Raw genomic sequence first — 25720 nt, forward strand, 5'->3', positions numbered from 1 at the left:
TAGGCAGAGGCTTTGGCCTTCTCTGGCAATCATCACTCAGTCTCAACTCGAGCGGAGACACATCGCGAATTGAAATAAGTGCAACTGCATCTCTCACTACAACTGTGTTTTTTCTACAATCTGTGTGTGGATTTTTACATGTGGAAAGCAAAAGGAGCCCCGACACTCTCTAAGTACTCGGAGAGAGCATGTCGTTTATCAACTGTCAGAGTGAAAATGCGAAAAATGCATTTCAACAATGCTAGATTCCTTTTCTTCGTCGGCTGCTGCCTTCACAACTCAGTTCTCTTGAAGTGAAGTGACATGCAAATCGGTTTTACCCAGGCATTAAGTGTGTGCGATTTTCTTTCAACAAGACAATTTAACAGAAAAATTCATGCTTGACAGCTGCCTGCCAATGCGTATGAGAAGGCGAGAGGAAAATGAATGGAAGGATGTGGATAAAGGAATGACAAAGACCTCAAGCGATACGAAGAAGCATGCAAGATGACGGCAGCCAGGAAGGAAGGAAAACCAATTGTAGTTATGAATAAATAGAGATACCACGAACTTGACTCTTTTCTCCATCGCATAAGTGGTGCCATTTCAGAATAGAAGTTTTTCCATTTTCATACCCACTATCAATAGGGTGTAGCAGACCAAAGAAGAGCCAAAAATATTCATAATTTGTCTATAAAAAAGTTTCCGTTGTGTACGGTATCAAGCAGTCGGCCAACCCGTTTGTTCATTGCTAGGCCCACATTCAACACTTTACCATGTGGAAATCTGTGGTGAACCATGGAGGGGTGTGCTATCGTTAGATTTCGCATGCTTGCACAAGCCATAAATGTCAATTGGCATGGTAAACGGAAGCCTTCCATGCATACATTGGGGCTGAGGAGGTGGCCGGAGAGTGGAGAAATCACTTTAATGGCGAGGAAATAAAAAGCGGTGCAGGTGGCGCCGTAATTACAGATGAATATCACTTTACATCCAATGATACGAATATAGACATATCAACATTGCCAATGTAAAGAGTGCATAAAAATAAAAGGTTCTAAACGGTCTTCTCATTGATAACAGGGAAATGGTTAAATAGAAGCAAGTGGAAAAACTCGAAGCTGATATCAAATATCCAAAGAAAATTGGACTTGACGTTGACTTTACTACCATAGGCCATCTCCTAAAATCAAATTGCTGCACTTATTCAAAGATAAACAATAGGGCAAACTCGGATTTAAGTCTTTAATTGGTTCTTAAACTTAACTTATGACGACTTAATTTGCTTTTGTCCTCAGCAAACTACGAGGAATAAACAGAAAAATGTTAAGTTCACGTCTATGTGAATCGAATGAAAGTATGTTCAGCGCATTTGGGGTTTCTTAGCTTAATGAAATCCAAATCATCACTATTCGAATGGTAAACCAGTTTGGACTTACACTTACAATTAGGTAAATTCAAGACAAAACGAAGTCTGCAATGGATGACCCATAAAACGTTTTAACAACAATTTATTCAGCTGCACTTTGATGAAATTTTCTATTGCTTCACTTTCCAAGCTGGTTGTGATGACAATAAAAGTAATAATTATACAAGAACTTTAACATCGTTGGACAAATATGTATTCATAATTATTTGACGCCCTCTGCCAGGTCTGTGCATATGAAAATTAAATTTTCAGCTTCAACAAGAACAGCTTTCTTTGCATTTCGTGATCTAAGCACAGAGGAGCATGGAGTTCACTATCCGACTGGCTTATTGTTGCGTGCCTTAAATGTTTAGCTCCATTTTGGTCTATGTTTCTGCTGCTAAGAGCCAAACAATGGAAGTTCATTGTCTTCTTAATAGGCCTGAACAAAGGGACAACTTTTGTGCATTGAGATACACTATCAGCAGGTATCTCTATCTGTGCTTAACAGTGGCTGTAGGCATGTCACACGATGAAGATGAAAAGGAAATTACATTGAAATATCATTGAACACTCGGAGGAACAGGAGCTTAATTAAAAATGGTGCAATCGTATTGAGAGCTTTCTCCCTCTCTATTATCTCTTTCTCAATTTCTCCCTCTCAACTGTGTACGTATGCAGTTTTGTAATGAAATTCGAGTGCATCATAATTGAAAATGTTCATATACGAGTATGACGATCACGATTTCACATATCACATGAGTTTAATTTCCTGCAGCCCACAAAACTATTTGAGGTTCAGCAATTCGTTCCCTGTCTCATTCGTTTACTCTCTCTGTCTCTATCTCACTTGTTTATTCTATCAGTTCTTACACTATGAGAAACTTTTGTTGTGTTGATAAACTTGCTCATCCAGTGTCGTTGATGTTCCACCAAGTGTTGTCTAATAATCCAAAAATGGACTTAAAACTTGATGGCCACAGAAAACTTTTCCATCTAGCATACCAGTCACCCACACAGACACACACACACACATACACATCCATTGACACCCACATCCACAACATGGCCAACAAAGAAGTTTTGGCAGAGTGTATGGAGCTGGGTCCCAGGACCGAGAACATTGGCACATTCATCATTTTTACCAAGTCTGAGCAACGACAGCAGCTGTTGCAGCATTGCCGCGGCAAGTTCTTGTCACATGTCACGTCGTCAGTAGGAGACAGAGAGACAAAGCGATACACAGAAAGGAGAAAAGGGAACTCGGAAAAAGGAGACTGCAATAGAGGCGGAGAAACAGGCCTGACATTTTCCTCCTTTCACATTTTTATCCCCATCATTTAAAGCTGCCAGCTTGGGTAAGTATTGTCTGGTATAGTTTTTTGCGCATGAAATCTTATGGAACATACTCGACTACCCGCTCAGTGCAGGATAATCAAAAGTCGATGCTTCCACGTGTCCTGAAGCCCATTGAAAACTTTCTACGTATATGTCCCTTTATGGGACTAAACTCTTGACCCTGTGCATTTTCAAGATGACTTAAAAATGTTCAAATGAAGTAAGTCTCGCCGACTTCGGTTCACCATGAGCCAAGTTGAGTAAAAAACTTTTTAAATGATTATGAATGCCAAATTTAATGTCTTAAGTTGATAATATTAAATAATTAAATTTCTTCGAGCCAAAAATTAGGGAACAACTTTGAGCCTCTTATAAATCAATTCCGAATTTTGAATTTTCAAATTTATGTTCATACTCAATTGCAACTACTTATAAACAGTTAGGCTTGAGATTCTCTGGGCAGATCGTATCCTTGGCGTCCACACAAGACTTCTCCGAATTGTCCACATTATCGGGACTCATTTTCTTAAAGCCATCTCCGCATTCGTGTTTCCTACCGGTTACGGAGATGTCACTGGACTCACTAAACAGCATCTCACCGTCAACTGGGGAATAGGAGGCTCCTGTTAACTGTTGGTCGATCCATTTTAGTTGCCTGTTGATCTGCGGGAAATCGAATATTAAAAAGAATAACACGATCTCTGCCATTTTCGGACCTTTGCCACCAGCGACTCGTTGTTATCGCAATCAAATAGTTCGGCCGCAAAGTGGAAGATATTGTTGGGGTTGTGCCTAATGGCCTCAGTGATAATGACTCGAATTATGGCCCGCACTTCCGAGTGCTGTTGCAGATAGGACCAGTCACTTTTTCGCATACTCCGCGACACGTTTCCAATGGTTTCGTAGAATCTGGCCATATTTGCATCAATCAGCTCCTTTTGTCTTAGGATTTCACTGGCGCGGTGCTCGGTCACTTGGCTTTTTCTTGTATCCATTTCGAATTTTTTTGTAAAAATTATCAAACTTAAATCTCTAATACTGAATGCTAATGTTTTTTTTTTTTTTTTTTGTTTTTGGTTTGTCAAAATGTGAAAATATGTTTATTCAATTACTAAATAATTTACAAGATTCAGTTCTAGATCAGGGGGTTTTTTTTGATGGTAGGGAGGGAATATCGAGTATGGCATTTAACCCTGTGTGCGTTTGCCGCTGCGCCTCTTCACGGAGGAGCGACGACGAACACCAGCGCGTCCGCGACGGCTGCCACGCCTACGGTTGCTGCGACGACCGGAACGGCGTCCAGATCTGCGGGAACGGCGACCACCACGACGACCGCCGCGACGACCCCGGCGACCAGCACGCACAACGCGACGGCGAGCACGGGCATCTTCCTTGTTTGCTCTCACAATGGTGTCCTTGTTCCCTGTGTTGTCGGTTTTCTCGGTGTTGGCAACAGCATCTTCACTGCGAGCTTCTACTTCCTTTCCTTCCTCTTCTTTACCTTCTGGCTGCTCCTTCTCGACCTCTTGAGCGGCCACATCGGAATCCTCGCTCTTCTCGATCAGCTCCGAGGAGCGACGAGAACCAACCACACGGCTACGTGCAGCTGCCTCTGTGGAGGCGATCAGGCAGCAAAGAGCCGCTAGGGCAAATACCAGGGCGTACTTAGGTGACATGTTTTGTTCTTGCTGGTTGTAGTAAGCCGGAAGTTCTTGTGATGTCTTTGAAGAGTTACTTTGAGTCTTTTTATACTCTCGAGATTCCCCCACTCAATTTAATTTGTGGCGCAACGGCAACTGTTTAAATGTTTACCAACTGCAGCATGCTAAGCCACCTTTCCTCGGTCCCCTTTGCTCAAGCTGCCGCCTGTGTTGGCTTGTTTGCTCATGCCCCGCATAGTCGTCTTGAATGCTATTAATTTGATCTTTTGTTTGCCTCGGCACATTCAACTGCAGCTCCAACAAGAGCAGCACTTTTTCCCCCTATCTATTGCTTATGGTTCATTTCCCGGCAAATTGCTTGCCCTATGGCTTCCTTTGCACAAATAATTGGTTCCACAGCAAAAGGGAAATATCATTTAAAATGGAATAAAAACGTAAATAATCGAATTGTGCATAGAAAAACTATTCAGTCGAACGATGGCCCTGGCCCTATGTCTGAGTTAGGTAATCTCTGAGATGGAGCCGCAGCAGTCATGTTCGTGCAATAGAGCATCCGCGATTCAAGCACACTAGGAAAAGTATATTATATTCTTCTTTGGTTTTACTAGTTATCCTTGTGTTTTGTAAAAACTCCATAGCTTCCAAATTGAGAAGAATTTTGACAAGGAATACAGTTTAGTATATAGTTTTTTTTTTTTTATATCTGTCGATTTCGAATGAAGTGTTTAACAAAAAACGATGTTTACTTTTTGAGGATTGCACGAACCTTGTAGAAGTTGGAAATGAATCATCGACCACTGATTTTCTTCAAGTGTATGTATGGTAGAGATTGCAAAATACGTACAATGAGCGACTATTAAAAACTGCGGACCAAATAGCCGTCAGCGATTTGGTTACTCGCTCGCGCATTAAATGAACTACAAATTGGCGCCAGGAGTAGGACGTGAGGGATAGAGTGAATAGGGAGTTTCTCGAGGACATTTTGAGGAGTGTGAAGCATATATACGTCTACAATACATTGTACATACAAACATATACATATTTATTTGGCAACTTGCCCAAGAATCAAATGTATTTATTGTGTTTAAAAGCGATGCCAAGACCTTTTGCTGTCGTGGGTGGGAGGGTCCTCTAGTTGGGGCACGTGCGAGGCCATTGCGGAAATCACGTGGCTGACATTTGTTGAAATGATTTACAATTGTTGACTATTTAGTAGAGACGGCAAGTCAAATTTTTTTGCAATTTCAAATTTAACACGGCCATGCCATCCTTGACGTCGATTTGCAGCTTCTCTTCAAAAATTAATTAAAAAGCTTTGGTTAAGTGAACAAAAGATTTTCAATTTACGTCAGCAAAGGAGCTCGCATGTCCTTCTTTGCTGTTTCGGGCGAGGGAGAGTTAGAATGTGAGAGAGGAAGAGGAGAACTCTCAGATGAGTTGCATTGTCCTGCCTGTTCAGTGGGGAACAATTCGTCTGGAATTTAATGGCTAGTGATAAGAAAGGATGCAGCGAAAAGTCCAGGATATTTACCAAATCATTTTCTCTGCTTATTTTCCAAGTGTTGTAAGAGAATGCTAAATATGTGACACAAAAAATGGGAATATGTACCTTAGTGTGTACATGCTCCAAGTTGGGGTCAAATCTAAATTTGGTTAATCATGTGGGAAACCAAAGGCAAACATGATTTTAGTAAAACATAAAATAGTCAAACGGGCTAACGATTTAGGAGAAGTTTGCGTCCCTTCAGACGGACGGACTTGGCTGGATGAACTCGTCTCGTCTTGCTGATCGACAATATAGAAGCGTTGCATGCGTTGCACTCTCCTGAATAGAATTTTTCCAAGTGTATAACGAGTATTTTCAGTATACTTAACATCATCACCGTGCACACTTCATGAGTTCAGTGCCGGGTTAGCTATTATAGTCTCCGATATCTAGGTGTTCTTATGGACGGACATGGCAAGGTCAACTCTGTTAATGCAGATCAGGAATATATACATACATTTTGTGAACTTTCACCCTATGGGTGTATGGTATTAAAATTACTAAATCAAGTATTCATTGACTTAACTGAAATTTTAACTTTGTTTAGCCAATGAAATTATTCATTCGATTTATGGTAGTGGAAGTTTCAATATCAATATTATTATCTCCTTAATTATTTATATATTTTATTTTTCATGCAGAATCTGTTTGTCGTTAAAGAGTAATAATCAAGCTATGGATCCAGGCTTAGAAACTTCTGAAGAAAGCGAACAAAATGAGAATAATAATGAGAGCATGGCTGTGGGTGGAGATGTTGATCTGACCAATGTGATTACACCTGATGGCCCAATCATGGACTCGGCTGGTAACCCTGTCCGTCTTTGTGAACTAATGCGTTGTGTCAAGTGCCACAGAGTCCCTGTAAATGAACTTTTTCAGTGCCAGAATGGTCACTTGATCTGTGGCAGCTGCTATCAGATACGAGTGCTTGACAAGATGCTGGGCCCCCAACTGGGCACCTGCCCGACCTGCTCAGTCAGGATCTATCGTCATCTTCCCAATCGCAATCTAATTGCGGAGCACGCTCTAAAGGAAGTGCGGACAGTGTGCCGGTTCTGTGGTAATAAAACGGAACGGTCGACGTTTCGCCAACACCTTTTGAATGAATGTCCAAATAGTATAGTCTTTTGCAAGTATAGGCGCATCGGCTGTCAGTGGAATGGCAAGAAGTCACAGATGGCAACCCATGAGTCTCAATGCAGCTTCCCCCATAAAACTGGAGCCGAACTGCGTGAGGCGTTGTTACGTCGTCAAGCTTCATTGGATGCCGACAGGGAGCATTATACGCGCTTTTCCCGGTTCACTCAGTTAGCCAACATATCTGTGAGACTCTTGCAAGTTTTGCCAATCATCGAGGGTATGGCCCGAGATGAAACCAAGGCCGCAGTACATTTCCAGGCCTACAATGTTCATTGGACCATGCATCTGAGGGTTGATACTTCTGGCAACAATGTCGATGGTCTGTGCTCTATTATGTTCAGGTTGCGTCTAGACTCTTCTGTGGAATCTACGTTCGTTCTAAGCTACTCTATGTTGCACGGTACTTATTGTGAAGTTACGTTCTTGCCGAATCTTTGCGAACGGTTTGGATTCTCAAACGAGAATAAGCTAGGACCAGTTAATGTCATTTACCGCCACGTTAAGGAAGAGTGTCTGAAACTATTGAATGAGCGCGGTCTCTTTGCCCGACTCCTTATTGCTCGCGCCTAGTTTGAACTATTTTAGTAACATTTATACAACAGTATAAAAAAAATTATTTTCGAAAAATCTTTGGATCAGAATCAGAACGATAAAACATAGTTACATCATTTAATGTTTTTCTCTACTGCAGCAATGTGTGATCAGATCTTAGTGGTCCCCTGTCAATAACCACAACTACTTCAAAAGCTGTACCATACGAAATAACAATAAAACTGGAAAAGGGATTAATATTATTAAGGAACCGTTTGGTCCTTTGAACACATGCTGTCTTTGCTATCATCCCTATCGGGCAAGCCGAATACTCTTAGAAATTCACTTAAAATCAAACAAAATTCACAAAAGACAGTATATAAAATATATAAGCAAAAGGATCTTGTCCAGAACTTACATTTAACAATTCCTCAAAGTGATTCAGATAAACACCTTGCAGTTCCTCCTGATCGACGAAAGAAACCCAGAAGTAGCTAAATGTCGGAGCTTAGTCGTGAAAACAAAGTAAGCCTGCTTCGACTTAAGTGCTGCATCTTTGGAGCGAAGCAGTCCAATCAGCTATCAAAATGATTGCTTATCTCAATGGAGCTCAGTATGTCTTTTATGGTAAATGGATGTACAAGGACATATTCATAATACAAATATATATTATTTAAAGAAAAAAACGTTCTATACTGTTCGACAGGCCTAAAAATTTAATACTAACGGGTCCAGGAGTTGATACATAAAAACACACTTGTTTAAGGTCTTAACTAAATCTTATGAGTTCGGGAAAAACTTTTGAATGTTCCTGCAGCTCTTGTAACTGGTCATTGTCTAGTTATTGTCACCGCCAGGTTGATGATATATCTAGTTCATTTGTTTCAGGAGCTTCAGGGAATGCTTGACGCTGGTAAATGAAGGCCATCTATCGCCATGATAATCTTTTTATGTTTCGGTTGGCCTTCGCTGACTTTCGACAATTCTAAATTTAAGCCAGACAAGTGCAGCTAAAACATCAGTTTGCCTAAGCCTGAGCAGGACACCAACGATTGCTTCGGGCCATTCACCGGCACTCCAAGCACAGAAACTCTTTGGGCTTTCACACATTTGCTTAAGTTATTTGACTTTTTCTCCTGTTGTTTGTTGTCCCCAAACAGCAAAAGGGCAAAAAGATGCTCTCTAACATTTTGTTGCCAAAACATGAAGTTTTCTTTTATTTTTCGTTTGGTTTTCTCGTTTTCCTTTTTGGTTTTCGCCATTGTCTTGCACAAGGATTTGCCAGATATGGGAAAAGAGAGAGTAGAGCGTGTCAGATCCCTTGACATGCCTGTAGGGCAGGAGCACTGGGTCTGATGTAAGTACTGCTAGTATGTAAAATCCATTGATGTGTGTGTGTGTTTGTGTATTGTGTGTCGCTCGACTTGATTGAGTTTTATGCACAGTTTACTCTCTCTTTCTCACTCTCTCCCTGTGCATCCCTTTCTACACACTTCTGCTTTTCTCTCAGCGGACTGAGTGTCGCTTAATAGCCGCCGGGCCTAGGGCACACGTGCCTTACATCTTTAATTTGGGCGTCTCTTTAAAGCCAAATAACGAAATCTGTCAAGTGAACTTACGGCCTCTCATGTTTATGTATGTGCTTAAACTTGACTTGACTTTTGCCTCATCATTGCCAGCTCTCATTGTTCTCATTGTCTCCCTCCATCGCCGCCTTCGCATTTGTTTGCCTATTCACCTTTATTTGCTTCAGAGTTTTATTTCGATTCCAAATTTCTGAAGAGTTTTATACTCTGTTTCTCGGACTAATAGGATATATCCTGATAGTAATAATTTATGTGCATTCATTATCTTTGGGCAATAGCTTCATTTATAGAATACCTAGAAAGAAGATCGAACCAGACTAATAAAACTTGTTTCCTTTGCTGAAAAGGAAAATATATTTCTATATATATTATTATATTAAATAATTTTATTCCGTATGTGGTAAAGGATTCCAAAGGATAAATGAAATGCAGATAAATAATGTGAACTCACATCATTTGTTAGTGTATACAAGAGTCACAGCTTTGGCTTACTTTCTCTATGGGAATGAACGTACCTACATAAATTTATTTATTTGGCTTTTAGCTAAACTTCAGTTCTTTTAGTCTTTTGTGCCAACTTCTATTTCAATGGGTTGGCTGCTGCTGTTGAAGCTGCTGCATTCATGAGAAATCCTGTCTGGTCCTTCACTTTTGACTCGTGTGCCTTTGGTTTAGGGGAGTCTGCTGTTTTATTTTTTCCCCGCTTTTGCGCTTATTTGAAAGTCATTGCTTTCATTCAAACAACCAAATCCTTGCATTAAGTTTTCCTTTTTGGCGTAGCAGCATTTCGCCCGTGCCAACATAATCAATAATTTGCATATTACCTGCTCGGCCTTTTTGGAGCAACACTTTCAAGTCAGCTTCAATTACAGTGACTTCTCTTCTCTTTTTATCTTTCTCTCCTATTCTTCTTTGAATACTTGCAAGAGATTTTCTATTTGCCATCAACGCTTATGCAAAGTACGTAGACGACTTCACCGTCGACCATTATGCCTGGCAATTGAGGCGAAAAGCTCAAGTCTATAAAGGGAGAGAGAGAGAGAGGGAGTCAGAGAGTATCTTCTTCTGTCAAATGAATTTCAGTACCGAGTTTATCGATTGAATCTGCCATTCCAAGGCCATTAAATGCAGGCCAGATAATGGTTAGACAGACTTGTACGTTGCCTATATTATGGAAAACATTTTGATACAAACAATCCCAAGCCCACACACATACACACACTCATCCGACGTGTGCCCCTGAAATTAGGCAACAAAAATTATGATTATGATGTGTTCATTGTTTTAATGTGAGAAACAAGCACCCTCCCCTTACGTTGCCGCAGTCGCAAAGTCACATGGAACTTTTCAAGTGCTTACAAATCGTCTTTGTATTCGATACCCTGTAGAATACTTACTTTTCTCTGCATATGTGGACGACTTTATTTTCTTTACAGTATTTCAGTGTGGCAAATCGAGTCCTAACAGATTCTAATATTAAGCTAATCACATCCTTGATAGAGTCCGTTCCATAAGTTGTGGTTTACTAATACCACAAGCTAGTAACTAGAGAAAATCTTTGGGCTACTAAATGGGACCTATTTTCTTTCTTTTTAACTTTATATTCTTTTCGATTATTGCTCCCCACTTCGTTCAACATGAAAAGATATACCTTATAATCCTGTGATGTCTTCCCAGTTGAGGTGATAAGCAAGTGTCCAATATGGATAACTTCACGATCTCAATAACTTGTCCTTTTCTATGGTAAGTAGCAACTTCGCATTAAGTCACATTGTTATAAAAAACAATTACCATTAACTTGTTTAGTTAGTCTTAACAGCATTGAGAGTCGTTAATGTTTTTAGCCTACATAGATTGGAATGAATCCATTACTCGTTATCTGATAATTATCGGGTCTACCGAGGGTATCAAACAGTTGAGTTTTCGTCTTTGAAAGATTTTCCCTCTGTTTTGTTTTGTGGATCAAGAATTGAGTTTTGTTTACATTTTGTGCTGCTGCTAATCACATGCAAATCCTTTTAAGTCGCAATGGCTTTGTGACTCGAGCATATAATAAGCTCATTTGTAATGGAAATAAGTACGCACACACACACAACCACATACGCACATTTAAAAAGAGACAAAAACAGAGCTAGCAGGAGAGGAGAGAAGAAAGGACTTGTGTGTGTGTGTGTGTTTGTTTGGAATAGCTTCAGGTTATTTGGCATAACCTTTTTTCCTCTTTACCAAGCAAACGAATAATGGGGGTTGGTGGGGCTTTTCCTCGCCCTTATTTATATGCCTCTGCTCATGCCTCCTCCATTAAAATATGAATCTAATGTTCATTTTATGCGCGTAATTTACGCTGCAAGGCATTTGGAAGGGAAACACACAAGCCTCATTTGTGTGCCTGATACGGAGCATGGAGAAGGCTCGACGAGCTGCTGAAATGGGTGCAAATGAATCTCCGAGGATATACAGAGGCGCTCTCGCTGGCGCCTGACAACTTTAATTTGAAATATGTTTCAAATTTCCTTATTAAAAAAATATATATTTAAATAATTACATTGGCAATAAATTTTGCTATTTATCTATCTTTAATGCGTTTCGAAATCAAACTCAAATGCAATACATACATATACACACATATCGAAACGCATGATTTATTCTGCAACAAATTTTACCCAATTTGAAATGTGAACCAATTTATTAGCAAGCATTCCACTCTGGGGCAGGCACCTTAAAAATTTTGTAATAAATGTCACACACGGTGGGGAAGGTGTGGGGCAAGCAGGTCGGGTGGGTCACCACGCACCCTCCCACCGCGCCAGCGACAGGAAATAAAGTTATGGCCACGCATTTGTCACATGCGTTTCATACGGAAAGCAATACAAACAACAAAAAGCATTCTGAACACAAGCGGAAAAATACAAATAAATACAATAAATAAAAATATTTTTAATTAAAATTTCAAATAATGGGAAATTTAACTTGACTGAACCGTAATCGGAAGGTGTTCTCAAATACTTCACGTTTGACAAACATATCGGGAATCGGAATGAAGATGAGAGTAGGGATCCTATCAGGAATTGATTTTTCCCATACAAGTTTCAGGATCTATACATCGCCTTAATTCGGAAGCAGTCGACTTGGGTAAGCACGGTTCGAAGAGTGGCAAGGGTAAATACACTGAAGTACCCACAACTACTGTTTCTACTATTCTATCCTAAATCATCTGGTGGTTCCTCCCGTCGTCGCAGCATCTGGTCTAGCAAAAGATAATACTTATTGTGACGATTTTATAGATGTTCCAATAATCAAACTGTCACAAATAATTTCTTTGTTCATATTGCTTGATGGTCTAATTTGAAGGATTGTAGTAAGTGCGGAATAAATTCGCAAAGCGTTGAATAGTTACTGTAGCTCCCGTAGAATCACTATGAAATTGGAAAGCACTATTTCTCAAAAAAATGAATATACTCTAGAAACTCTAATTACATCAGTACACATAGAGGAACCTACGAAAGACAATCTACATAATTTAAGGCAGTGATTATAATGGAGACTCTATTTTGAGACTAACCGCTCAGAAGGCTGAATATTAGCAAAATTGATTGCTATAGGAAAAACTACTAAAGATACTAGACATTAATCGAAACCGTATTTATTTTTCTGAAATCCACAGAATGAACGTTTCTCCATAATGATAGCCAAACCTTTAACAAGCGCTTTATTAGAATACCTTTTTGTATTAGAAACCTGAAGCTAATGACATTAATCCAATCCAATCCAATCCGCCACTGTAGCTCTTTCACTTCGCTATATTTGGATGAAAGAGTTTGGCGGAACACTTTGATATTCAATCATATGTGTATGTATGAGCCGTATTTTTGTTGGTCAGAAACATCGAATTGAACGCTTGAACAAATGCCACTGCCAATTATAAGCAAAGAAATTTATAGTGTGAATTTATTGGTTTCTCCTTCTTTACACCCTTTTTTATCCCATTCGACTTCCGCTTTTTTAGACTTGTTCTGAGCACGTTTCTGGGGAGCAAGACAAAAATGAAATGGCTGGTGTTGCTGCAACATCAGTGGCAGGAGCGGGGGCATAAGCGACGGCAGCAGCTGTTGCATTTTTAATGCTGATTATATAGTTTTCATTTTACGCCCCCGTCCATTTCACTTGCTGTCATAAAAGTCAATATGCCTTGACCCTTTTTTTCTTCCAAGCCCTTCGTCTTCGATTTCCCGATCCTGTAACACATATGCGCCAACTTAATCGCAGCATTTTCATAAAATTTTATTGAATTTAAAGAAAAGGAAGAAAGGAGAGCAGTCGGCTGGCTACTTGAGCAAATATCATTTATTTTATTGTTCAATTCCGGCGTAACGTATTTGTGTGTTACATGTCCTTGTTAGAGCACTATGCGCTTGTATTTGCGTCTGTGTGTTTGTGCTTTGTGTGGGTCCGTGCTTTGATTTCCTGGCCGTCTGCTGAAGCAACTGTGGCAGCTGCTGCTCTTGGCTGGCCATCGTCCTTCGTCTGTTTGTGGCATTTTGGGCCATTCGTAATGAATGTTTATTGCACCGGACATGCTCATGTTTTGCTTCTGCTTTCTTCCTTTTTTGTGTACATTCTCTCCTTGCCCCTCCTGCAACTCCTTCGGCTAGCTCCACATATAACTAGGTCTCCTCCTTTTCTTTTTGCTGCTGTTTTTGTTTTCAATGGTCCACAGGACAACTGCGTAATTGCTTTTCTTCTTAACGATTCCTTAGTTCAAACACATGACACAGCTATTGACGCAATCTTTTTCAAACCAAGAACAATCTCAAAATATTGTTACATATAGCGTCATAATGCATATACATTAATTTTAAAATGTGCACTAAAAGAGTACGATTATGAGTTAAAATAAAGTCATTCACTAATTGAATACTCTTACATATACATTCCTGCGAAATATGTATGTCTAGACTCTAGATTCTTACTTGAAATGTTGAAAATCACTTCGTGGTTAGGACGAAATCTTCTACGTAAAGAGATCTCGTACGAATATACGAAATATTTTCTTTAAGTAAAGACTTACAAGGTCTCTTTACTTAGAAGACTTCGTCGATTCGACGATTTCGACGAGTTGAATTTATAAATGTTAAAGTTCAGTCGTTATAAAAAACCAAAACTTTCGTTTCTTTTGCACATTTTAACAGTCTATTGAACAAACATAAACACCTAATAACAAACAAATATAATTCTCATAAAAGTATGCAATTTTAATCGGTTAAAAATGTAGGTTGAAATGAAGTTAGCCTGGGCAACTGGTAACACTTTAAAGTTTCCAGTTGAGAAACCGAATTCCCAAAAATAAGTTGCTTAGCGATTTAGAAACGTTGCCTAGCTGAATGTTTGTTGGGTCCTTAGACTACTTTTTGTTATTTCTTCCGAACTTTGAATGAATTCAATTGAAGGAAACCTTAACGACAATCGACAAACATAGATGCGATTATATTAAAGCTCTCAAGATGTGAGCAAGAAATAAACATATGTAACATTTTAATAATCATAAAAGCCAACAAGCAAAAGCCGAAAAGCGCCCACAACAAAATCTAGTTAAATAAAAATAAACGTTTCCACATATTAAAAACGAGGTGGTCCTGGCAAACCGCAGGAAACGTGGGCTGGGGCAATGGGCGGGGATGATGGGCGAAAAGAGAAAAAAAGAAATTCGAAACTCAACAAGGATGACAAGGACGAGAGTAAGTCATTGTTATGCATGACGCCAACTGCAAAAAGCCAAAGCCAACCAACTCAGAGGGCGCCTGTGATTTCCATAAACAGCAGCAGCAACGGCCCCAACACCATGAACTATGAAGGGGGCACAGAGAGGGCCAAGGCGCGGACAGGGGCGGTGAGCTTGGGTAACAAGAAAAATATTAAAGATTCTCGAAAAACCATAATCTTATTGACGTGATAGGATTACACTTTGCTAAGTGAATTAATAAAGTATGCAGGATGGTGGCAAAAGTGTGGCCAACTACTTAAAGAGAAGTATATATGTACGAGGGGTGGAGGCATAAAGGTACGACAGAGGGACGGAGGTCTGAAACGTGGCCTGATTCTTGACAAGGGATGAGCCTTCCGCCTTCTGTACAAAAACTTTTCTACCAACTTCTGCCTACTCAACATTATTAACATAATTTATCACAACCAACGGTAAGGCAGCTCAATAATCCAACACTTTTGTTCAAAACTTTTCGAGTTGCACAAAAAACGAGAGGAAAACAGCACCGAGGAAAATGAAGAAAACGGCAAAAACTTTAGCCCCCGCCCCCGTACCGATACCAACTAGAACATATTCATTACATAATAACGATTTCATTAACACCCATCGCCCAGTTTTCCGGTGGCAACATAATTATGTCATCTGCAAAATGATTAATCACGTTTCGATTCGTTAGACATTTGAAAAGTTATTTTCCTCAAGCACAATATAAATTGGCATTTATTGTGGAGGAGCGTCGTTCCTTTGACAACTATATATCAAAATGTCCAACAGTTGTTTAGCGCTGAGTGCCCCCCAGGGAGCATTTAATGTTGCCTTTCTGCGGTGGCTTCTCTTTTTTCTTCTTCGTCTTTGAGATGGCGAGGATGGGGGCCAGCATTTGATGGGCGAATTTTAAACGATTTGGATTTTGTGAGGTTTTTCTTCGTGCCTGCTAAATTGATTTCAAATGTTTGGTTTGACAAAGGGATTTCAGCTACCTAAATTAGCATTTCGTGCTGTCAATTTATTTTGATCTATGACTAAACTGCCACAAAATAATCACAATGGAAAAGATGCTCCAAATATTATGTATCAATATCATTTTCCTAAGATACATCGATTCTCAGCAAATTTCTCTCCAGCCAGAAGAATCGTAGCCAGAAATACTAACGAAAATAACTATTTTATTCGATTAGTCACATAGCAATAGAAAGTTTTTTACGAAAAATATATTGACTTGATAACTAATGCTCATTTAAGAGCCATTTAAGATTTGTTAGAACACGGTTAAATTGGCATTCGAGACTTGAAAAATGTCACAAAACTTTTGGACTTTTGCTTCCTATATATTAGACGCAACTAGCTGACCTTGAGCAGAGACTTGGCTTGCAATGATGGAACCAAGAGGCTAAAGAAATTCCATTCCAACACCCATAAAAAGGGCCCGGCTATCCATAATTTGCAAACTTTTGGTCGACCAGGCTAACTAGAGCAAGTCAAAACTTGAAGTTTTCAAGTTTCGGTGGCCATTAAAAAGTTGCGCGTTTTCATTTCAATTGCCCCGACAGCCGGTCCAGCCTCTCTTCCCCGCTGCCTGGACCCCACATTCCAAGTTGGCTAAACAAATTATAAACTATGTACAAATTTGCACTTGGCAGCAAGAGAATGACATTCTCGGGCAACATGGTCGATTCGGTGTTGGGGGTGGGGGGAAACGCCTTGTTGCAAGTGTTGCAAGACTTTGTACCATGAAACTTATTTTTAGCAGTTGCCAATAAATGCAAATTGCCAGCCAATTAGTTAACAGGAGAAAGGAGGTAATGGTTGTTAGGGATGGGGGAAAGTTTGAGGATGGATAAAGATCAGTCATGATATTTATTAATTGGTCTGCTGGTTGAGGGCACTTCAATTTTTAGGGAGGGGAAGCCGGAAAAGAGCAGCGGAAAATTCATATAATTCGTGGTCGTAATTAATGCAAATTAGATATGAGCCTTTGTTGAAATGAGTTTTTCATCAAGTCTAACAACTTAATTAGCTCATAAAAATGACGCCTACCCCAAAAGCTGTTAACCCGAACCCAAACCCAAACCCAAACCATAGTCCGCTGCGTGTTGCGGACACTTAAACGCGGCACAGATTGCCAATTCCCACTCCCAATCCCCCATCCGACCGACTCCTTGCACCACTCTGGCTGGCGGAAATGCTCCATGGCAGGTCGTAGGTCACGGCGGCATAGGCGCAAAGCTAATTAGTATTAAGTGCTCTTGTGGCACTTGAGGCCGTCTCTTATGATGTGGTTGTTGTTGCTCTTGTTGCCGGTTGCTTGTCGCCTCGGGTGTGGCAGCAAAAAATATTTTTGTGTGTGCGGTCAGTTGTTAAATTTCAGCCAAAACGGTTGAGCAAAGCACCAAAATATGAGCGCAATTTGCTCTTCTTGATAAAGTGATTATCTGTATACTCTTTAGCACATGTTTGCTTGTAAATGTCTGTCTCTAAGTTAAATAAAAAAAAGAATTCTGCGAGAATTAAGCGATATTAACACTAATCAATCGTGTTAGAACTTAAATGGGTTCGATCCTTTAGAAATGGCTACAAATGGCATCTCATAGTCAATATGCCCATGAAAAAAGTGCAATATGGGCATGAAAAAAGTGGAGCTGGGGCGAATCGGGCGGTGGAGCCCAATGCCAATGGCATAATTTGTACAAGCGATTTAGTATCGCTTGAGCGGACAATAAAGTCAACTCCAAGTGCAAGTCGAAGTTGGCCTTTTGCCTAATTGTGTAGTGAAATCGAATGACGACGATACCGACGATGATGTTGATTATGACAGGCCAATGGCAGGTGACTTTGATGTTTTTATGACTCAGGCCTAGGGTAAGAATGAAGTTTGTACAATTTGAAGTTTCACATAAACATTCATTTATGTATTTGGGGTAAATTAATTTGGTATTCATTTGAAAAGCCTCTTTACATTTCATTCGCCATTCGATACAATGTTCTATACCACATCCAAAGGGTAGACAAGTCAATTATCTTATTAAAATCCATTTTCACTTGTCTAAAAGAACCAAGTGAAGTGGAAACTGTCGTTTGCCGTTTGTCATTCATTTGGGCCAGCACGTAGACGCTTTACTTTAGTTTTTCAACTCATTTCCGCTGCTCACATGACTTTATGCAATAACGGAGGAAATAAAATTATCTTATCAGCCACTGAAGCATCCTGCGTGTCCTGTGTGTGTGTGTGTGTGTATGTGTGTGTGTGTGTGTGTGTTGGCTAATTTTATTGCATAAAACTTGTGCTTATTGCGTTCTCATCCTGCAAAAGAAACTGCACGTTCCGGTCATACAATACGAACGTGACCGCTTGCTCACGGACCAAAAAGATCGGGCTGACATGGCCACACGTTTGGGCAGCCTCTTCATGACGATGATGTGGATGATGTGGACGATGTCTACGACTTCTACGATGACCACCATGTACAATATGGCTTGTGCCATTTCCTTCTAATGTTCATGGCTTAGCACAAACAGCACAAGCCAAATTACAGTAATTCATGGTAATTTTTTTGTATGTTTTGTCCATTTGTGTGGCACAAACAGAATGAAACAATAGCATGAATAGGACAACTACATTGTTGTCCTAGGAAATGGATCCTGATAGTCGAATCAACCTTTCGAAATAAAACCTGTTTAACATAGAATAGACTAAACCATTTAATGACTTTTGTCTATTGAGAATCTGTTGAATCTGCGAGATAAGTAGGCATGAGAGAGCTAAGGATGTATTACTAACGGACTTTCTTAATCATTAATTACATACCATTGAATCAAGCCTTTAGAGGTCTCTATTGATACGTCTCATCCAATATCGACATATTTAAGGAATCGAAGTCATCTATTTGTCTTATTTTAAGTATTCAGTTTGAAGATAGGTACAACCTGACTATGGTGAGTCCTTAGTATCATAACTGCTCGAGTCATACATTATTGGACTCCTAGTAAATAGTATCTCTGATTCACTGGTTCAACGTTGTATAGCTTGTAGTTTGATGTTTGGTGATTCTGATCAGTCAAAGGTACATTTTCACTTAAATACTCCCTTTAGGTCTTTTCTGTTTTTACTTTCATTATGCGAACCAAAATGAAAAGAATTGCTTTCCAACATTTAAATGGTAATGCCAATTCCCATTCGAAACGAGAACGAAATGAAATTTATCAACAAAAGGAAAAACCATCATCCATTTTTGCACCTCGTTCTTTTCACTTCTACCCCTCGTGGTCTCCTGTTTTGCGCATTTTCTTAGCCTGGTTGTAAAACCCTTTTGCATATTTATAGCCTCCAAACTGTTGCGGAAGTTATGCAAATTGGAAAACTTATGGCACAACGCACACCAACACGCCACACACACACACACACACATACAGACAGGGCGACATTTAAGCAGCCAACTGTGTTTGTATCTTGGGCAACCAACAAGTCAACAATCTAGACAAAACAACAAATTTTGCCAAAATTGTATTTATAAAGTAAAATTTTAACAAATTAACTGCAAATGCTGAGACATTGGCAAACAAATAAATTCTTACACTTGGAAAAAGAGACAGAAACAGAGACAAACAGAGACAGAGATGGAAGAACTGGTTTTCGGTTGCACTATGAATAGAAAATGTGGCAGCAGATGTAATGGGGTAAGGGGAGAGGCGAGAGGGGATTGTGACATCATATTGTCATGTCAAAATATTTACACTATATCAACTGCACATACATATAAACACACTGAATATGGATGGGAATACTTCTAGTTTGAGTTTAAAATTTCATTTGGTTCTTGCCATCCGTTTTGGATATTAAATTTCATATTTTTCTTCTTTTGGATTTGCCATTGTTCACAGATACTTTCAGTGTTTTCCCTCTCTCTCTCTCTCTCTCTCTCTCTGTGTGTGTGTGTGTGTGTGTGTATAGCTCTACAACATTCTTCATTTCCCTTTAGCCCCTTTCCCAACAACAGACATCACTGGCTTATGCAATTTCTTTTTGAATTGCATTTCCAAGTGACCAAAGCTTGCTTATCTCCGAATGCAGCTGTCACTGTGAAAGTTTTCATCTCTTTGAATAACTTTTGTCCACCAGGATGAAAAAACAGTTATTGAAATTCTAATCGAAAAGTGTTGTTCTGTGTTTTTCCCCTAAATGTTTTTTGTATTGGTCAACACTGCTGGAAATAAATCAATCAGCTCCTTTAATAACACGTATAAATATACATACGTATTAATATATTTTGCTACATTGTTAAACTGATGAAGCGAATTAGAAAGTTATCAGCAATTTTCATTTGACTTGATTCCGATAATATGCTTCTCGACCCACTGAAGCGGTCTCATTTGATAAGTTGGTCAACAACAACAACAACATTTTTCCAATTGAACTAACGCTATTTAATGAAAATCAACACTTCCGGATGGCAAGAGGATCCGATTCCAACGACTCGCAACTAACTAATAACGCTGGCTCAACTCCAACCAGAAACACTTTATGTACGTGAGACTCTTTAAGGGTGTGTGTGTGTGTGTGTTGGTGTAACGAGCTACAAATGTTTACCGCAAAATTGTATATTTGCATTTATATTTGTTGTACTCGTTGTCATTTCATTGCAAAAAGCGTACGTGCCACATTCGCCCCAAGTTGCTGTTGCTGTTGCCGTTGCTGCCGTTGCTGCTGCTGCTGATGCTGGTGTTGCCGTTGTCAGCGACGATGCGTCCCACTCATTTGATGATAATCATCCGAAGGCTAAAAGGAGGACGATGGCGGCAACAAATGAGGTCGACAAATTTAAGGGCTTATTTCGTTGTTAAGTAAAGGCAGCAAACAAAGAACAAATATACGACTCAAACTTGTGTCGTACATTCTCAGCAGAACAAGCAATTTAATTTACCTTTTCCCAGTGTCCTTTCTAGTTGCCCATCGACTAAACAAAGTGATTTAGAAAGATCTTACAAAACTTTGCCGATTGTGATTATTTTTCAGTTCAACATTTGTTAAGTTTTTGGACTTGGATAAATTTATGTGCTGTCTCAGTTCAATCAAACACATTTGACAACAAAGGCATAAGGTGAGATGATGAAGTAAAGTGACAAGAATGTAAATGTTCAATGGGGTATACCAAAGATGGCGTGAGGCCTTAATTCATGTTTTCGAATTGAATTTAAAATTTAGTAGGCTGTGAGATTTAATGTCAGTGCTAAAAAACCTTACATACCGACTGAACACGACACATTCATTCATTTCAAACGAAAGTTAGTAGAATCAAGTTATTCGGACAATATCTCTATATAAAAGTCTACGGTAATTTTATTTTTAACAAATTTTTCGAAATTTTTATTCGTTTTATTCGTTTTTTTTTTTTTTTTGTTTTTTTTTGTTTTAGCCACATTTTCATTGACACCCTAGTCCTGAGAAGAAACAAAAAACAAACATGGGATTCGACATGGCTCTTATTATCGGTAACACCGACGAAGAACTTTTATGTCCGATTTGCACCGATATCCTGGAGAATCCGGTTCAGTCGCCCATTTGCGAGCACGCCTATTGCAAGGAGTGCATTGGGAAATGGATTAGGGAGAAGAACAACTGCCCGGTGGATCGTACACAATTGTCCAATAGTCAGTTGGTGCCAGCCTCTCGCCTGATGCGCGCAATGCTCGGGCGCTTGAAGATAAAGTGCTGCTATTTCGAGAACGGATGCCCTGAGGTAGTTCAGCTGGAGGATTTTCGATCGCATTTGGCTAGCTGTGACCATAATCCCAAAATGGATATTAAGTGCTCCAAGGGTTGCGGGTTGACGGTGCCCAAGGATGAGATGTCTGAGCACAATTGCGTGGTAAAGTTGCGCGAATTAGTGATGCAACAGCGTGGAGAGGTAGTGAAAATGAAAGAGGCTTTGGCTGATCAGCAGAACCGCATTTCGTATCACCGTCGGGAACTAGAGATGTTGCAGCATTACATCACCGGTTTGAGGTACTCGAATACGGTGGTGGGAACTATTGGGGATCAGCTTGATCGCTTCTCACTTATGCAGTGGGGTAACGCGTTAAGAATGGGCCGTATTACCGACTGGGGCAGTCTCATATCCACGCCGGATATATTTTTACACCTGAGGATCAGGGATGGACTCGCCGCAAGCCATTGTCCATTAAATTTAATCAACAAGATTGCTGACCGGTGTCACGAGGATCGTTGGCCAGATGGTTTGGCGAACCTCGAAAACCGTCGAGCGAATCATCAAAGCCTCGTGCAGTATGTCTTACGGATCTTGCCCATTACTATGACTGCTAAGTCCTGTGTAGTTTTGCTGGACTGCGACAACAGCCACATGCCCGAGAACCTTCGTCCCGGAATGGGTATGGTCATGATCTTTGATGATGGAGTCGTGGATGCGATGGCCTAAGTCGCGTCTGTCTTGGTCCAGTGCTGTATATTTTTCTACAGTTTACATTGTCCGTGGTTCACTCATGTCAAAATTTTAAGCCAATGTTCTTATTAACCGCATCTATGGATCTTATACACCCAATTAATACCATTTCAAATTCATACACAAAAGATACTCGACAAACGACACAACACAATCTAAACTTGTTACATTCCTAAAACTAAAAAAGCCGAAAAATGTATCCTAAGCGCAGAAGCATATACTTGTATTCATAGGAATAATACTCGTATAAACTAAATTTTAAGAATGTTAAAAAGCAAAAAAAAAAAAAAAAACAAGAAAAAAAAATAAGCAATGTACTATTCCGCCCATTTGAATTTCTTTTTATGCTGCGTTTCGCTCTTTAAAGTGTAAACTCTTCAGGACCTTGAAGTTTTCAATGGTTTTAAGATGCCATCGGGCCCAGAAACTTGTAATGGAAATGTGAAAAGGTTCGCTTCGTTGTAGTTGGCGGCTGCTTCCACAGTTTCCTCCTATGGAATTTTTTGAAAATTTAATTAGTATAATAATTTCAAATAAATTTGCTCAATAAATTTACTTGCCATATGACATGCCAACTTAGACAACAAATTAGTTATTTTGTGCGAAGTTAATTAAGTGACACGGGAGAGTTGCGTGAAGGATGCTTTGGCCACGGGGCCGAGGGGAAAGTGACTTGATTAGACAAAGACCACAGACTAACTAACTAACGAACTAATACTCATGGCTGATACCTGAAACAAAAGCACACTGTCCAGACAAAAACCAAAAACTTAATTAATATTTACATGAGCACTTGGAGTAGAGTTTTGGTGGGACGAGGTTTGTCCTTGTTGCAGTTTCTGCCTTATCTTTGGTGCTGTCGTGTTTGCATATGTTGAGCTGACTCCCGGCCCCGGCCCGGCGTCAGTCCTGTACCCGTGTGTGGTGCTGCTTCTGGTCCTGGTGGCAGCTTGCATGGTTGCTAGAAATCAATTCGCATTGTTAACCCATGATTGGATATTATTGATTCAATTTGCTGCCACTGAGAAGCGAGACATGTTTTATGCATGGCCCATGTGTGTGTCTCTGTCACCCAGGCTACCCCCTTCTCGCTCTTACGAATGATAGTATGTGAGTGTGTGTGTGTGCTGATAATGTCTCTCTGTATCGATAATGGAGAACATGCACGCTCGCACACCAACACCCACACCCACACACACGCACACTTTCATATACATTGACTCTCGGTTAAGTTTAATTTATGCATTTGTTGCACTTGACTCACTCCAAAAACAGTGGATGAAATGGGCGAGAAAATTGAAAAAAATACGAAACAAAAATATTACTCAAAATGAAAATCAATAAACACTTTATAATATATACCACATTGAATACAATCTGTTCTAAAGTGCCTCAGCATTTCAAAGTTAGTCGAAGACCGAGCTAGTTCTGTTTGAGGATATAAAGCTACTGGCTTACATCAGATTTCATTTTGTTGTATTCCTTTAGATATTTAGGTTAGGCTCTAAAGTAAACTATTTGGCAAGATAGTGACATTTGTATATCAACCATTGTTGATTCTTTTGTTTCTGCAAAAGCCAAAGGCATACCTTCCGAGTAGGTCCTGAAACATTTCCTTCATAGACGAACCTTTGAGTTAGTCCATAAAGCTAAAATGAATACAAAGTTTAGATATTATTTGTTCGGGTATTGTTGTCATTGTGCTTGGCTTCTCTTGTTGCTCTTGCCATTATCGTTGACAATGACAATGATAACACAATGTCAAACAAACACACAAGCACGCACACACAAGCAGACACACACGGGCAGGACTCGATGCAACACCACGCCCACAATTGCCGCCCAACGCCTGAAGCACATTGTTTTTGGATTCCGAAGTGTTTGACATTTCCTGTTGCATTCGAACTTGATTGTTAAAGTGAAATTTTCAAATTTCTGAATCTGAGAGCCAGCAGAGAGCCCAACACCAGAGGCACAACCAGCTCGGTTAACAATTACGTCTAATCACCTTAGTATAAATCACTTGCTCTCGCTCTCAACACAATGGAAACGTCTGGAAAAGCGAATGCACAGAAAAAAGGCGGCAGTAAATTGGCAGCGATAAAAATTGAAAGCCCTGTGGAGGCTGAAGTCAGCCAGACGAAGAGGCGATGTAGGCGCGTTGAGTTGTGAAAACCAAACGGAAATGGCGGCCATAACTCGCCAATGTTGCCTCAAAGGCCCGTTGCACAGATATCGGGCCAGAGTCCTGGCTATTAGGTGTATTTTGCTTTATGCTCCCATTCATGTTTCTATGTTTGTTTTGTGAATGTGTTGCCTAGTCGCTGGGTGAATGGATTTGAGGATTGCAGCCAGCCAGCGAATATATAGGGAAAGAGTAAGCCAGCAAGAAAGACCATGACAATATGGTAGGATTTTGATTAGCTGGAGTTGTTAAAGGCATCAATATTGCTAGAACATAAGCAGCCCTCAAATGTATGCTGCATATTATTCAACATATGGAAAGAAATATGAACGACTTGTGGTTTTTCTTGTTCTAGATTGTGAAAAGAAAAGGAAATCGCATGGTAAATTGACAGCAACCTAAATCTATTTGTTTTCGCCAAATAAATCAACCTTTAAGCTTCACTTGACTGCCTCCCGATATCGTAGCAGTTATTTCTTTTACTTTCTGCTTCTGCTTCTGCCCCGCAAATAAAACACAAAACTTGAGCCACAAATTATGCAGAAGTCCTGCAAAGTTGGGGGAAAAAACCGTTTATCCACTTGCAACCAATTGACATATATTTCACTTGAGCTGTCTGAATGGAGGCTAAACGATTTAACCAATTTATGTACCTGGACAGCAACAAATTCATGGCGTATGTGTCTCTGTGCTTGTGTGTGAATGTAATAAAAATTTAATGGCATTTATTAAGTACGCATTAATTTGATTTACGGTTGCAAATATATTTATTTTTATTGCATGTTGAGGAGCAAAAAATGATGAAAACGTGCAACTATCACTTTAGATAGATTGCTCTCAACTTCTCCTTCCGCCTACCATTGTCCGTTACTATATTGCAAGTCATTTCATCAACTTTTTGATCAGACCTCATCGATTTTATGATTTCAGGATAATTGGGTCACAGGTAAAGTAAAGGGCAGCCCGCATGACTGGCAACAACTAGTGAATTAGTTCCTTTCCAAAAAAAACTCATTGTCTTTAATGGCCTGTGTGTCCTTGTGTTAAGACTCTGACTTTGAGTTTATTTTGAAAAATCAATTGTGAAAAGACAGGGACATAAATTGCATGCAACAACAATGACGAAAATAT

The 25720-nt window shown here is 39.8% G+C and overlaps 4 protein-coding genes and 1 long non-coding RNA gene across 5 annotated transcripts; 2 read left to right on the forward strand and 3 right to left on the reverse strand.

Moving 5' to 3' along the window:
- Positions 1 to 3002: 3002 nt before the first annotated feature.
- On the reverse strand, positions 3003 to 3832 carry LOC137574304 (uncharacterized). The gene is made up of 2 exons (XM_068286565.1): positions 3442 to 3832; positions 3003 to 3388 (listed from the first exon to the last, which is right to left on the reverse strand). Exons 1-2 carry the CDS (start codon positions 3718 to 3720, stop codon positions 3155 to 3157), a joined length of 513 nt encoding a protein of 170 aa, XP_068142666.1. The 5' UTR covers positions 3721 to 3832; the 3' UTR covers positions 3003 to 3154.
- On the reverse strand, positions 3789 to 4977 carry nur (nemuri). The gene has a single exon (XM_068286576.1). The coding sequence runs from the start codon at positions 4399 to 4401 to the stop codon at positions 3913 to 3915; it is 489 nt and encodes a 162-aa protein (XP_068142677.1). The 5' UTR covers positions 4402 to 4977; the 3' UTR covers positions 3789 to 3912.
- A 1630-nt stretch (positions 4978 to 6607) lies between these two features.
- LOC137574298 (zinc finger TRAF-type-containing protein 1-B-like) lies at positions 6608 to 7642 on the forward strand. The gene has a single exon (XM_068286552.1). The coding sequence runs from the start codon at positions 6608 to 6610 to the stop codon at positions 7640 to 7642; it is 1035 nt and encodes a 344-aa protein (XP_068142653.1).
- An 11562-nt stretch (positions 7643 to 19204) lies between these two features.
- On the reverse strand, positions 19205 to 21008 carry LOC137574367 (uncharacterized). Its single transcript, XR_011031992.1, has 3 exons — positions 20869 to 21008; positions 20535 to 20723; positions 19205 to 19279 (listed from the first exon to the last, which is right to left on the reverse strand). It is a non-coding gene; the product is annotated as an uncharacterized lncRNA (long non-coding RNA).
- A 177-nt stretch (positions 21009 to 21185) lies between these two features.
- On the forward strand, positions 21186 to 22532 carry LOC137574318 (E3 ubiquitin-protein ligase NRDP1). Its single transcript, XM_068286589.1, has 2 exons — positions 21186 to 21278; positions 21361 to 22532. The coding sequence occupies exon 2, from the start codon at positions 21409 to 21411 to the stop codon at positions 22378 to 22380; it is 972 nt and encodes a 323-aa protein (XP_068142690.1). The 5' UTR covers positions 21186 to 21278; positions 21361 to 21408; the 3' UTR covers positions 22381 to 22532.
- The last annotated feature ends 3188 nt before the right edge of the window (positions 22533 to 25720 follow it).

This window comes from Drosophila tropicalis, unplaced genomic scaffold, assembly GCF_018151085.1.
Source record: "Drosophila tropicalis isolate 14030-0801.00 unplaced genomic scaffold, ASM1815108v1 contig_1116, whole genome shotgun sequence".
Classification (NCBI taxonomy): domain Eukaryota; kingdom Metazoa; phylum Arthropoda; class Insecta; order Diptera; family Drosophilidae; genus Drosophila; species Drosophila tropicalis.

Excerpts from the sequence above, each read along its gene's own strand:
- LOC137574304 (XM_068286565.1), bottom strand. The coding sequence starts at position 3,720 with ATGGATACAAGAAAAAGCCAAGTGACCGAGCACCGCGCCAGTGAAATC. Across the intron at positions 3,389-3,441 it reads ACGAGTCGCTGGTGGCAAAG|ATCAACAGGCAACTAAAATG; the intron begins GTCCGAAAATGG and ends GATTTCCCGCAG.
- nur (XM_068286576.1), bottom strand. The coding sequence starts at position 4,401 with ATGTCACCTAAGTACGCCCTGGTATTTGCCCTAGCGGCTCTTTGCTGC.
- LOC137574298 (XM_068286552.1), top strand. The coding sequence starts at position 6,608 with ATGGATCCAGGCTTAGAAACTTCTGAAGAAAGCGAACAAAATGAGAAT.
- LOC137574318 (XM_068286589.1), top strand. The coding sequence starts at position 21,409 with ATGGGATTCGACATGGCTCTTATTATCGGTAACACCGACGAAGAACTT.